General features: G+C 36.2%; 2 protein-coding genes across 2 annotated transcripts; one reads left to right on the plus strand and one right to left on the minus strand.

The window, feature by feature from the left end:
- LOC113304287 (sec1 family domain-containing protein MIP3-like) lies at nt 1–4,840 on the minus strand. Its single transcript, XM_026553362.1, has 8 exons — nt 4,720–4,840; nt 4,366–4,429; nt 4,044–4,187; nt 3,325–3,474; nt 2,557–3,081; nt 806–2,326; nt 490–558; nt 1–328 (listed from the first exon to the last, which is right to left on the minus strand). Exons 2-8 carry the CDS (start codon nt 4,411–4,413, stop codon nt 212–214), a joined length of 2,574 nt encoding a protein of 857 aa, XP_026409147.1. The 5' UTR covers nt 4,414–4,429; nt 4,720–4,840; the 3' UTR covers nt 1–211.
- A 5,311-nt stretch (nt 4,841–10,151) lies between these two features.
- LOC113305002 (F-box protein At5g07610-like) lies at nt 10,152–14,763 on the plus strand. The gene is made up of 3 exons (XM_026554119.1): nt 10,152–10,757; nt 14,167–14,230; nt 14,297–14,763. Exons 1-3 carry the CDS (start codon nt 10,152–10,154, stop codon nt 14,761–14,763), a joined length of 1,137 nt encoding a protein of 378 aa, XP_026409904.1.
- Nucleotides 14,764–15,228: the final 465 nt, after the last annotated feature.

A 15,228-nucleotide genomic window follows, 5' to 3' on the forward strand; every position in this document is an offset into this window, starting at 1 on the left:
TTTCAACTGTAACATTCATGTAATAAAAGGTTTAAAGATAGCCAACCTTTGTTCACTCTATTTACGCATGAAATATTATATCACATTTGTTACAAGGACAAATGCGTAAGGCATATAAAAACACACTGTTGAATTTCTATCCAAAACTTCTAGTAACTCAATTTTCTTTTTTACTCGGAGAATGTTAGTAAGCACTACGAACTAAATTTAGTTAGGATCCCAATAGTAAATCAAGCATATCATTTGGAGTTAAAAGAGTCGTACCGCCGATGATCAACTCAACATCCGGTCTTCCACTCTGTGACAATGCTTCCCGCGCTTCAAGGACCTTAAATGACAGTAAGACAAAGAAAAACGCCAAAATCATCATTTAACTCATTCTGTTCGAAAGAACCTAATATATTGTTCTAATTTCTCAAGAATTACTACACAAAAATATGCATTCTGTGGTTTAATTTTAATAGTTCAATAGTAGAAAAAATTTCAAACCTCGTGACAGTTGATTCCACCAACTACAAAAACCAGAATAACATTTTGGTCACCGAGACTCGGTTTTGCCTGCAGAATTTGAATTAAAAATTTAGCATCCATACCAGCCAGAAAAGTGTCATTTTACACTGATACTCCAATACCATATCGAATCTCAAATCCACTTATGAGTTATGATCAACCTGTTATAAAATGAGCAGAAGAGGACACATTTTTTTGGAGATAAAAGAATTTAACACGACCTACAATGAGGAATTTTCGAATTGCAAAGATGCGACTGTGCCTAATATTAGAAGCTTCCTAAAAGAAATTATACCTGTCCAAGGCCAAATCTACCAAATCCGCTTTTAAAAAGCCTTGTGACTGCAGATGAATGGTACTCCAATCCAGGTACTTCATACTTGCCAAGAACCATGGTGAGAAGTTTATAAAGCAATCCTTTGCCCATATAAGGATCCCCTCCATAGCTGCTTTCTAATCCCAGTGGTCCATTTCTGAGTGTTACATTTTTCGTTTTAAGACTGGATAATTTGTGAAAGAATTTGAAAAGATTATCCACCCTATCACGCAATTCCAACTTGAGTTGCATATCACCGTACACTTGTTCGTTGTTACTTTCTGCATCTTCATCACCCCAGTTACCCCATTGATCATCATCGAAGTCCTCCAATGCTGACTGATTGGAAGAATCTTCTTTAGATTTTTCAGACTTGTGCTTGTTTAAATTAGCTTCAAGAACTTCCTCCATGCCATGGAAAAATTTCAACCTAGCACCAGATGGATTCTCAAGTAGTGCATCCACTATAGCTTCCTTCAAACAATGATCCTCTTCCCATGAAAAAGGACCATCAGACCCGGCTGTCGGAAAATTTTCACCAGCCAAGATATATCCCGTGATTGCAAGGAGAAGAGCATCTCGGAAAGATAGAAGACCCTGAGAAGATTCTTTATTCTGCTCTGTCTGATCTGGCGTTTTGACCAAAACACTCGTATTGATGAGATCCCGGATTTGAGCAGAAAGAGTTTGGCTAGTATCTCCACAACTTGCGTTCAATATTTTCTCAGCACTGACAAATGCATCCCAATGAGAAGTATGAGGTTCACTTAAGGAATATGCCGCAGCTATAGCTAGTTGAATAATCCCTTTGTTCCTCAATAAAGATGACTGATCCTTTGCCACAGCTTTCACCATAGACTGCAAATCTGATGCCGCTGGAAAGCTTGTGCGAGTTCTCACATTGACAGACACTTTTTCTTGGCGCATAGTTTCCTGGAGCCATTTCTTTATCAGTATTGCCGCATCTTTTGTTTTTCTATCCATTAATGCTTCTAAATATTCTGCTCCACGATGATTTTCAGTCGTTACAAACGACCCACTAGGTGATCCAATTTCAGATTGTGCAGAAGTTTCGCCAGAAATTGTGCTTCTATCAGTAGGAACAGGGATTGGACTTGAAGGTTCATTTGAACTCCAACCACTTAAAAAAGCCTCAATTCCTTCTATCGGCCAAATGGCAGGTTCTTCTTTGGTGTAAAGTTTTCCAAGTGGTATCTGAGCATCTAGTGGAGCACGTTGTATCGTGCCAGGGCCATGCTTGTTTTGGTTTACAGAGGAAGATGATGATCTTTGCCTACGAGGCAGAGACGAGAAGATACGATCAACAAGTGAGTCACCATGACAGCATGGGGTAAGCAAATCGAGCGTACGGTCAATAAGTAATAAACCTGCTGATCTTTTTCGTCTGCCAACATCATAAAGACTTGACATGTCCATCATAATCTTCCCAATGGTTTTCGACAAGTCACCTAGAGAAAATATCTCCATTTTCAAATCCATCTACATGTAAGAAGCAGAAGCTATGGTTAAGATTTAATAATAGCTAATAGCTACCCAGAGTAACGCTTTGTTTATTAACCTACGAAGTAATAGATTACAGGCCTGCAATTGATTATGGTCACCAAACGAATGAGCCGCATAAATCAATTTTAGATCCGTAATTACACATTTTAATAAGTTACCGAAAATGAATTAAAATAAGAACAAATAAATTAAAGCTAACTCACTACCTTCGCAGCAAGATGGTAAAGTAGATGAGCGGTAAGGATTGCTCCAGGTGGAGTGTCCTCGCCATCAGAAGGCACTCCAGTACTTATGGAAGGCAATCCAGGACCAAGAGAATCTTCATGTTCAGATGATAAGCATGCTTCTGCGATTGTTCCCTCTGAAGGCAAGACAAACACTCTCGGAGATAGAGGGCATAAAATCATAGGGAAGTGGTTGACAGATATATCGACTCGAAACAAACCGTCTCTTTTGGTAACCAGTGAGTTTGGTTCATCCAAATTTTCTCTTGGTGTACGAGGGATTTCTTCTTCGCTCGGACTAAATTTTGACCAACCTTCATCTTCTGATGCTAAATTTTCACCGAGGATGCTTGCTTCTGATCGTCCAAAGACACTGGGACGAGATGAACTTTTCTTCTCTATCTCACACTTTCTAACAAGCTCCTCATAATCTTGGAGAAGTAAGGATTCATATTCACGAAAGGCATCTGGTCCTAATGGTGAGTCAGGATATGTTGAGTGAGCTACCTAAAGTTCATAAAAGAAAAAAAAAAAAAAAAAAAAAAAAAAAAAGAAGAAGAAGAAGATAAAATATGACATCAATAAAAAGACTTAACTATCAAAAGATTAGAGATGAGTTTACAAATCCATGCAAAACCAATTCAAATGACAGACGCGTCATTCTTACACGGGTTACTTAAGTGATTCGAGGGCGAGAAACCTAAGCCAAGTTTTAAAGGAGCTTGAACAGGTGGAGAATTGAAAAGGCACCTCTGAGATAGATGTAAAGATGGTGCAATGAAGAATAGCTTGATGCATGCTCAGGCAGCGAAGAATATACCGATGCGCGTCGCTTAAAAGACGTGATGTAATGGCCACCATTTTCTTTGCATTCTTGCCATTTAAGTTCCAGTCGACCACCTAAACAGAAACAATGAATCAGAAAAGTGTCATTTTACACTGATACTCCAATACCATCTCGAATCTCAAAGACTCCAACCCACTTATGAGTTATGATCAACCTGTTATAAAATGAGCGGAAAAAGACACATTTTTTCGGGAATAAAAGAATTTAACACGACCTACAATGAGGAATTTCCGAATTGCAACGATGGGACTGTGCCTAATATTAGAAGAAGCTTGACAGGCATTCAGGCAGAGAACTGGATAATAATGTATACTAACGAGAGAAAACATCTCTTTTAACTCTAATATGGCATGGTTTAAACTTCAGACTATTCATCGCAACAATGACACTCTAAAGCCAACTTAAAAAAACTAAAGCCAACTTACCGAGAAACTTGAAATGTTGGCTGTGGTAGAAAATAGAAGAAAAGACAACTCAAGAATAATTGCAACTTCATCCAAAACATCTTTCTACCTTATTTGCATAACAAATACACTCTAATCACTTCAGTAGAGTGGAAAAGCAATCATTTGGATACAAATGATTCAATTTCAATAACTTAGAAAAATGAAACGTCACTTACAGCATCAAGAGCAGATGCGTTTTCAAGACTGCAAACTGCACAAGCTCCAAGTTCCAATAACAATGGAACCGCTCCGATAAACTGGAAGGCTTCTGTGCAACCAGCATCCAGGTAAATTACTGCACCTTCTACTTCCTCCGATATCTAATCAACATCAAGTGAAATTACTACCTTGAATAACTTCAAACTTGTTGCCGAATCAATCCAATCGCATGTACATAAAAAATAATCCAGATATATACATGAATAGATGACTGAAGGATCTTATACAATGTGGCACAAAATACCAGCACAAAAGAAACACAAATTTACCCAAACTTACTTGTCGAATAGAATCCAAACAAGACTTCATCACATCAGCCATAGCCATGTTCTTCTCCTTCGCCCTACAGTCAGTAAATTTGCAATCATGTATTAAACTAATTGCGAAAACCTAATTGAATATTTGTTCGTTCATAGCAGACATTGAATTACACGTAATTACACTGTGAATTTCAACCATCAACATGACATCCACTGACTTCTTATCAATTCAATGAAAAAAAAAATGATGAAAGAAATTGGGAAAACCTAATCTGCTTGTGTCTGGAATCTAGAGGGATTGAAATTTGATTTAGGGCAAGCTTTACTGAAATCTTAGATAGAAATTCATAGTAAGAAAGAACGGAAATTTTACCTGAAATAGAGATCGGGAGAAGAAATTAGGGTTTGAGATATTTTTGAGCAATTTTGTGTTGTGAAACTGACATTTCTCTCTTCTTCTGATCAGGGAGGACTACCGTTTATGAGCTCAGTCGTAGTGGTAATTGAGAAGAGAGGAAAAAGAGAAAACTATTGGGCTTTAAGTGGCTAACAAGCCCGGTCCACCTAGAATTGACCGACACTGAAAATCTTGGAGAGCAATATCGCGTTTGGATACCATAATGAAAAGTTGGAAGCAAAAACATTTTGTTTCATAAAAAGTTATCTTTTTGATTTTTAGAAGTGATTTTGAAAATGTGTACTCAAATTAATCTCTGACTTTTTTGTTTCCGGAAGTTAAAATGCAATTTTTGAATGTGTATCCAAAAAGCTTATAAATCGATTGAATCTGGCTAGCATACCACATGCAAGCTACTTGGTCGCATCGAGGGCGTCATGTTTATTAAATTTTTTGAGATGGTTAATTCAAAATTATTTAGATAGAACTGCATTAATTTATAAGATTTAATTTTATAAATACTTAATTAGGATCGTGAACTTCATGATAATCACACAATAAATATGCAAGAATAGTATATAAGAAATACCTTATAGCGTAATCCTTAGACTGTGATTAATCAATCTGGAACAACGGTAATACCTTGTGGATGTCGTGGTTTCTCTCTCTTGACCTTAAGCACAATGAGTAATTCCTTAGATACAATCATTGTTTCCCTTTCATAGGTAGAGAGAGGACCGAGTTCCTAGGGTTCTAGTATTAGACATTAGATCTCGACCGTCCATAAAGGAAGAGCATAAATAGGATACTAACTCCTTATATAAATCATGGATAAGATATTTAGCAATATCCTAAGTATAACCAGATTCTCACATGGGCCCAATAAAGATAATTATCCTATAAAAAATTATCTTACATTCTCCCACTGGTCCATGTGATAATCTATTAATGGTTAATTTCAAGAAACATAAGACGCGCGTAATTTCTAAACATAATACATTAGTAGTTAATGTAATACCTTGATCAAGCAAACTACTCATGCGAGTCATAGTGGTGGCACATTGTCCTGTTATCAACATGTTCCCTTCCATGTACCACAACATGAGTACCTCACTCAACTAGGCCTTAAATAGGAGTATCATAATGGTCCAGTGATGTCTTTAAGAAAGACGATTTCCGTAAACATTCATCCATTCACATAAAAATATACTATACATGGATACAGAAATATATTCAGAATACATTAATAAGAGCTCAATAAGTGTTCAAAAATAAGCACATAAATTAGCTGAATTCAGTAATCAATTACTCCCATAGACCTGAGATTTTAATATTTTCTTAAGAGATCTTAAAACGTAATTGTTCATTAAGTGCATATCCGAATGAAATGTGCTTAAGTGATACATGAACAAATATTGCCCCTGAATTTCTTAATTCACGCATATATACTCAAGGTTCATGTGTTTTGTTCCTTTTGTATCATATCGTGCTTTGATGCTGCGAAGCTAAGACGATAAATTTCAGCAATGTAGAGACAAACCTTAAGTTTCTAAGTCTCGCAGTCATAAATATTCAAACTCAATTGTGGGACTAGCATTAATGGATTATCCATTTATATAATCCATACATCCACAAAACTGAAGACTGAAAACCCAATCAACTCTCTAGTTGGGTTTGCTAACTAATTGTAAGACATAAAAGTTAAGATAATATCTCAAAATTCTTGATAGTTTTCCCGTAATTTGTTCTTCGATTCTTAAGGCATATAGTTAACATATCAACAACTTGTTACAAGTTTCATATCATAATTAAAACGTAATGAAGATTAAATTTATATCCTCTATCCAACATGAAATAAAATCTATTAAATATGTTATTATCTCAAAATTCTTCGAATATTCGATATATGCCTTATATGAGAGCTTTAGTAATCCATATGATATGTATTATCACATGGTAAGCTTCATTGATATCCTTTATTTCAAAAAATATAGAGATATGCATAAAGTCAAGATCACTACTTGTAGGTAGTATATCTTAACATACATGACCGAGAGTATGTATTTCTCCCACTGATCTTGAGGTATATGCATAAATCTGTAATAATTTCATCCAAAACTTGAAACATTTATATTTTTGTTGAATTTAATATACCATTATGGGAAGCTGCTTAAATTTCATACTTTTACTTCTAAAAATTGTAGACTAAAATTTATCATTAATAAAGGCTATTTTCACATTTGAGTAATGCAACTCTTAAATCATACTGAGCTACTAATAATACGATGATAATTCTGAATAAGTCTTTCTTTGACACGAGAGAAAAAATTAGTTATAATCAATGCATCATTTCAATAAAACTTTGGTTGCACTTCGGGCTTTATATCATTTAGTTATGTTATTACAGTCATGCTAGGGCTGAAAGACCCACTTGCACACAACTGTTTTGTGTCGTTCAGGCAACTAAATAATATCCCGGACTTGACGTTCAACCATTGATTTTATCTCACATAGCATCAATCCATTAACCAAAATTATTATTATACACATAATAGTTTGTGAACCAGAAACCGAGTCTTTGCCATTCCATATCAAAATGAAATAAATCCTTGTAAGCAAATCACTGAAACAACATGAACAACTTTCTTTCAATCTCTTTTGAGACCTTCTTAATGCTAGTAAATGTTGTTATCAGGAAATTTCTTTATTGGCGGTAGTTTTATTATGGAATATAGGATCAACAATTTGTGGTATTTCATTATCTAACATTCCGACAATGAGAAGATTCACAATATATGTAGAAATCTTAAATAAAGGATGATTATCATGACTTCTTGAACAGATATATCCACGAACTCCCACCGATGATGCCATCACTAATGAATTTATATTTTTGGTTTCAACAAATCTCATACTACAGTTAGAACATTAAATAATACCATTTGGATTATTTAGGAAAACCAACGAAAACAATAATAGTTTTCAAATCCAATTTTCATTCTTGGAAATGTAAGCCTCACCTCCAACTGAACAACCATAACTTAAAGGTGATCTAAACTAGGTTTCCAACCTTTCTAGTCAAAAGTTTGTCTTTGAAACTGCTTTATTCGGAAATCTATTTAAATCATACAGTTGTAGAATGAACATGCATTCACAGATGTGTGGAAATTATGCATAACTCATCATGTTTCTAACTATTTTCATAAAAGTATGATTTTGCTTTTTGTTATACACCATTATGCCAAGGATAATTTGGCCTTGTGTATTGAACAACAGTTCCAAACTTTTGGAGATATTACGTGAAAGATTTGGGATATTATCCTGTTTTCTCATACCTTTCACAATATTCACCACCTTTGTCATACTTTATGATTTTCACTTTCTCTATAATTGCCTCTCAATTTCAATAATGAATGTTCGAGAAAACATCCACATATTGAGATTCATAATGCAATTGATAGATGTACGCAATAACGCGAAAACAACATCAGGTGATAAACAAATTTTATCTTCCAAAAATTGGACAATTAATTAAAAGTCTACAAAATAATCATAATCAACAATTAATAAGAACAAAAACTGAAAGTTATAACAGAGATAAATGACAATTAAGCTTAAAATAGTTTCATACCTTCAATAGGATTCTCCTGTGGGTAAAACTCTATCAAGGAACAAAGTAAGACATGAAAAATATTTGTGGATATTCTACATTCTCATAATTCAACATTACGTCTGTCAAATACTACAACTAGAATCACATATGGGAAACTCACGTCCTAAAATGTATTAACAAACTCCAATAATCCTAAATATGTTCAACCTAATATAATGTGAATTGTAGTCACCTGTGGGTGGCTATTATTTCACATATATATGAAACATTTAGATAACCTTAATGCTTGTTTAAACTTGTGAACCAAAACTACTTGTGAGAAATATTATTCTAATCGTTAAATCAAACTAAGATGACTCAGAACATACAACACTTACAAGATAAGAGTTTAGCATCACTGTGGTGATGACTAAAGTACTCAACAAACATGTGCAATTGTAAACATCACACTAACTTTTCCTGTGATATTGCACAGTCCCACTCAATCATATGTACATACTTGATCTGATCATAAATTTAGTCGATTATAAAACATTTATGAGTAACCCAAAAAACACTAATCACAAATATTTATTCAAAAGCATGGCATACATATAAATTATGAATACATCAAATCCCTTTAATTGAAAAATATCCAAACATGGCGAACCTTTATTAACCAAAAACAAACATTGAGCAAATCTATAAGTATGTTTCAATAATGAAATTTCATTGAAGAAAAATTCTTTGATGCATCACTAGTTTAATTTGATGCAAGCTTAAAAAATCGTGATGAATAAGGAATAGTGGATTAAAATGAAGGTGTTAGAATATGCAATGAAGATCATAAATTTTCACAAATATGGAGTAATTTATCCAAAATAAAACCTCAATTTTGTATAGAGGATGCAATAAGTTTTGGATAAAACAACATAATAATATATTCATGAAAATATGAAAAACAAAATCCATAATGGGTTACTCAACTCGATAATGAGTTAATTTATGTAAATTTTCTTTTATGCACCTTTAAGAAATAACGTAAAATCATGTGCCAATTATTTAATTACCATAATATATGATTAGATATTGTACACTTCAATGTTATCTTAAACATGTGAACTCAAATTACCTGTGGGCAATTGTTGTTCTAATACATTTAAGCAAAACAATATTATAAGCACTTGACATAATAACGGTTATGACTGGAAAAATTATTTGACATCACCGTGGTGATTTCCAAACAACTCAAAAATAATGCCATAATAACTACTAAACCTTACCTTTATGGCTTGGCGTATTCGTGCTTACAATAAAATTATTATTATTTCTAAGATAAAACACTCTAGTATCACTGTGGTGATAACTAAAGAATTAAGACCTAAGAATCTCAAGTGCAATAATTTTATACGTACAATTGAAATTATCCATAATGTATAATCAATAATCATATCAGTTAGTGTTTTCTTAAATATGTGAACTCCAATTTCTTGTGGGTAAATTTTGTTCTGATATATGTAAGAAAAGCAAGATTACAAGCATTTGTCAAAATTGTGATCATGACCAAAAGTGATTTGACATCACTGTGGTGACAGCCAATCAACTAAAATAATGTCATTATCACGTGATGTTGATAACTGCAAGTTTGAGCTTTTACAGTTTGTACTGATAAAATTGGGGATTTATAAAAATTGGAGGGTTTATACATACTTTCTTCCTCATGAACCACATCAGATGTTGAAGGGAATTCCGTGAGCCTTACTGTCAGGTAATCGCTACTGAAACTGAACTAATTTGTCTCTAATTTTCAAGCAAGATGACTTTTCTTTCTGATTGCAACAATCCATCATCATCGTCATCAGCAACATTAGCATCTGTTCTAGTTAGCAACGTTGATATGTTAACCCAGATTCTATTACGTTTACCAGTTAAATCCCTGCTAGTATTTAAATATGTATCGAAACAGTGGTTTACCCTCATTTCTGATCCATTTTTCTGCAACAAATACAATAAACTCCAAAAATCACTTTCAATCCGGGGCCTATACACACAAATCGATGGATCATGTGGTGTTTCCTCAAGACTCCAATACGTTCCCCTTGATGGATCCACATGGACCACATCCTCTGCTCCCTTCAAAACACTGGATTTTATTAATGATCCATTAGGTATAACGATAGTGCAATCTTGCAATGGTCTCATGTGTTGCAGGAGCAACCCCAGACCCGTGGACGACTTCTATAGCACATATTACGTTTGCAATCCGTCTACGAGACAATATCGCTCAATTATTTGTGAATCTAAGAAACGTGAGAAAGGTTATGAACAACTTTTTAGTGTCAGTTTAGCATACGACCCACTCAAGTCACCTCACTACAAAGTTGTTTGCATTTGGTTGGTTGCAGAACCTACATCTTTTATTGTCAATTATCAAATCGGTCCGCGAATTATAACCCTAAAGATGTCACTATCTATATACAAAAACTCCAACAAAACAAATTGTTCACAAAAATCCCATTTAATACAAACTGTCTATATTACCATTCTAGTTTAAATCACCCCAACAAAAACAAAAATCAACCACACTTTAATTCTTATTATATTGTCACCCCCAACAAGAAATAAACAACCACCAGTAAGCACCGCCGCCACCGATAACCACCGCCACCACTTCCGACCACCGCCAACGCCACCTTCCACCACCGACCACCGCCGCCACCTCCGACCACCACCTCCGCCGCCGCCACTGACCACCCACCTCCACCACCCCCCCCTCCCCCCCCCACCACCCCACCCCCCCCCGCCGCACCACCGACCACCCCCGCCACCACCGACCACCGCCGCCACCACGCCACCACCACCACCACCGCCACCACCACCACCACCACCCCCCACCCCGACCACCACCCCCCGCCACCGACCACCACCGCCTCCCCCGCCGCCCCCCCCCGCCCCCACCACCGATACTGCGCAATTGCACCACCACTGCCAGCCACCCTACCATCCAGCACCACCATTGTCGACCACCACCGCCACCACCTCCGACCACCACCACCACCACCACCACCACCGATACTACGTAATTGCACCACCAATACCAGCCACCCTACCATCCAGCACCACCACTGTCGACCACCGCCGACCAAAACCAGCACCACGACCGCCCACCACCACCACCTCCCAAAAATACGATGAAACCGATTTTGGTTTCATCATAAATACGATGAAACCGATTTTGGTTTCATCTTGGTTTCGTGAGAAATCACCTGCAAGAAATTTTTTAAGAGGTATTATACATCTTCATGGATAGAAATACATTGTTGAAATACGATGAAACCGATTTTGGTTTCATCAGAAATAAGATGAAACCGTAATTGGTTTCTGCGCTTCAACAGCAATACCACCAGTTATGTCTCAAGACCCATTACTCAGCTTCACCTGGTATATCTTTCCATCTAGGTTTACATGCAATTCCTCATTGTATTGCAGCACTTCATTGCACCTGCAACTACAAATTCACTTCAAATCCCATACCCACTGCATTACTGTCTTCCATTTCAGTTCAAGCTCATACCTGAACACCACAAATGCTCCATCTCAGGCTCAGTTTGATCTTCAAATGGACCTGCAATATCCATATTAATTCAACCAGAGCAATACCAGTTCCTCCATGGATTCTGATTGTCACCAGCTGCAGTTCATAATCACCACCAACATAGGCATCTCAGTTCTTCTCTACACTCTCAACCTGCAACTGTACTTAAAAACCATTCTCAAGCATCATCTCAAACCATTCTTCATAGAGAAACAACTCAAAGCCAACACCAGTACCACCTTCTCTATAATATTAACTTCAGCTGCAACCGGAGCTTACTAGAAGCATCAAATGAAACTCGTCACAAGACCCTGTCACTGCAATAACCATGTCAAACCCATCACTGCAATAACCATATCAACAATACCAGCAGCTACACTTGCACACTGCCAATCTGAAAGCAGCGGCAGCAACATCTCCTAGCTGACTCTACTCAGCTCCACAATCTAATTCACCACCTGCAATTGCTTCCCATTTCAATTCTAGCCATCATTTTTCTCTATTAAACCTTCTTTTGAACCCTCTCCTTCACCTAATTTCAGAATCAGATTCCACTGTTTCCAGAACAGTTTCCTGTTTCCCTTCTTCCTGTAGTAAAGAAGTTTCATCAACTTTATTCATCCCAAGAGCAGTCTTTAATGTCTCCATCTTTCTCTCCTTTCTAGCATCAATTTTATGGGTCTGACTGAGTACCTGACACCCTGAATCAAACACAAGCAGTTCCAACATATCAGTAATAAGATATAAGAATATTGACCAACAAGAATAGAATAGTTACTTTTCTCTTTCCATATGCTCAAATCATCTCAAGTAGGTACTCGGAAATTAAAAAGAGCATGTTTTAGGGAGATGCCTCCTTCACTTACGCTGCACACAAGTGTCGGTGCAGGAGTCAAAAGAGGGCCACACTGTGGTACTTATACAAGTTTTCAAGTTCAACAGGGGTACCTAGTCTAACCACTCTAACCATAGATGATAACTATCAGATTGAACTGCAAAATATGACTTTGAAATGTATGCATGGCAGCTCAACATTAACAAACCACATAATGTCAACTGCTAAGTTAACTGTGGAAACGCAACTTAAGTTTTCAATAATTGCACAACCAAACAACTTGTACACTTTCCTTAACCAGTTCTTTAACTGGCATGGACTTAAATTAAAAAGTTAGCCCATAAAATGGACCTCACTAAGAGACAATAATGCACACTTCATTGATCTCAGCATTTTAGACTAAAGTACTTAGACAAACTTCAGTTCAAAATTCATCTACTATTAGAAAAATCAATCCACCAACAAGCAACATAAGACTAACTGTGATATTCATATCCCATTTCCACCAACGCAGAGCAAACAAGGGACGAAATTTTGCACCTGGCAAGTTAATCTCACTACTATTTGGTATAACATTTTCAAGAATAAATCTAATTCATCATCAAACATGTAAATGGAATTAAATTTACCAAGTCAATAAATCCTTACAATAACAATCAAAAGTAGAAGGAAATAAGATTTTTACCAAGTCAATAAATCCTTACAATAACAATCAAAATCAAATTCTCAAGAATAAAAACCAACGAAATGTCAAACAAAACGAAATCTGGTATACAATTCAATTGAAAAATTAGTGAAATGATAAGATTTTTTAATACTTCAAAACTTCAAATTATCATTCTAAATCCACCGTTTCTCCCAACACGAGCATATCGTCATCGGTAGTTCATTTCCACCATGGAATCAATTCCTAGATCTAATTCCTAGACCTTGTTAGAAACGTCACCACTCCATCATCCCTTCCTTGAAAAATCGATCTCAATCATCAATTCGTCACCAACCCATCTCTGTTCTTCAACTGAAGTTAAAATCGCAACCCTAATTTCAACAATTAAGGGTTAAGGGAATGAAGGTGGTGATGGAATTGAAGGAGGCGGACGAAGGTGGTGGTGGTGGTGAGATACGAAGGTGCTAGTGTGGTCGGGGAAGCATAAAGTTTCTGCTGGTGAGATCTGGTATCGCTGGTGGTGGTGGGGAGAAGGAGAGAAAGAAAGAAGAGAAGACGAAGATGAAGAAGGGTACGTTTGGGTTTTTTCAAAGTAAAAAAAATTAAATTTGCTAATTACTATTTGAGCTGGGATTTTTGTGTCACTATTTAGTGAAACTGATTTAATTTGTTAAAATTAATATGGATGGTTTTTTTGTTCCTTTAAGTTGGTCACCTAGGGATTTTGTCACTAGTTTTGTTATCAAATTGAGGTATACTCATCTGAAACAGCTTCTTGGAAGCTATCTGGAGAGGTTTTCTCCAGACCTTAACATAGTTACACGAGTAATGGTGTGTTTTGGAATGGTTCATTGCACTGGATAGACACATTTTTCGATGGGACTTTTTTTTACTTCAATGTTGATCGAGAGTTAAGAATGGAAATGAGAATGCCAGTCTATGACAAAGAGCTTTATATGGAGCCAAAAAACTTTGGCGAGTGTCAGGGTCGCCTATATCTTACACTCAGTCGTATGTCTAGACATACCAATTTTGAAATCTTGGAAATGAAGACCGACTACACAGGGTGGAGCAAAAGATATGCTGTTAATCTTCAAGAAGTGGTATTAGCATATCCAGGATTTGACTTTTATTTATCATATCAATTCGATGTATTACTTGTCAGGGAAGTAGAAGGAGAGTCTCCGAAGAACATGGTATTAATGCGAGTAGAAGATAAAGTTTTTGCTTATGATCTACATGACATGAGCTTTAAGGAAATTCGAAAAGTTACACGGGAGAATCAAGAAAATGTTGCTTATCAATACATTGAGACACTCGCTTCTGTTTGAGTGTGTACTTCATTTATTAGACCTGTTCTCTCTAAATTTGGTATGTATTAAAGAGGTGTGCACATTAGACTTTACACTGGAGGGTATTTCTTTATTAAATGCTGAATTCTTTGATTATGTTCTTAAGCTTTTGGGGGTTTTAGTGGGCAGTGCTGATATCTAACAATGTTATCTAGTTCTCAGGAAGATTGATACGAATCTATATTGTGAATGTGAACTAACCCGACTGAATTTCTGTTTCATGTTTGGTTAAATTTCTTTGCACTAACACTACTTATGTAAGTTCAGTGCTTCAGCTCTAGCTGATTTTCATTTAGGTGGCTGCGGATCTTGAAAATTCTGAGGCGAATTAGATTTGGGTGATAAACATGAGCATAGAGAACGACAACAACTCTGAATGAGATAAACTCTCTATGTGTATTGTAATGGGCGAAAGCTGCCAACTTATAAAGGATTACAACGGAT

Source organism: Papaver somniferum, chromosome 8 (genome assembly GCF_003573695.1).
Source record: "Papaver somniferum cultivar HN1 chromosome 8, ASM357369v1, whole genome shotgun sequence".
Taxonomy (NCBI): domain Eukaryota; kingdom Viridiplantae; phylum Streptophyta; class Magnoliopsida; order Ranunculales; family Papaveraceae; genus Papaver; species Papaver somniferum.

Bases quoted from the DNA above. Each gene is read 5' to 3' on its own strand.
- LOC113304287 (XM_026553362.1), bottom strand. From the start codon at position 4,413: ATGGCTATGGCTGATGTGATGAAGTCTTGTTTGGATTCTATTCGACAA. The intron at 3,082-3,324 runs GTGCCTTTTCAA...TATGAACTTTAG, and splicing joins TCTTTACATCTATCTCAGAG to GTAGCTCACTCAACATATCC. The intron at 2,327-2,556 runs GTAGTGAGTTAG...TCTTACATGTAG, and splicing joins TTTACCATCTTGCTGCGAAG to ATGGATTTGAAAATGGAGAT.
- LOC113305002 (XM_026554119.1), top strand. From the start codon at position 10,152: ATGACTTTTCTTTCTGATTGCAACAATCCATCATCATCGTCATCAGCA. The intron at 10,758-14,166 runs GTCAATTATCAA...TTTTGTCACTAG, and splicing joins CAGAACCTACATCTTTTATT to TTTTGTTATCAAATTGAGGT. The intron at 14,231-14,296 runs TCTCCAGACCTT...TGCACTGGATAG, and splicing joins GAAGCTATCTGGAGAGGTTT to ACACATTTTTCGATGGGACT.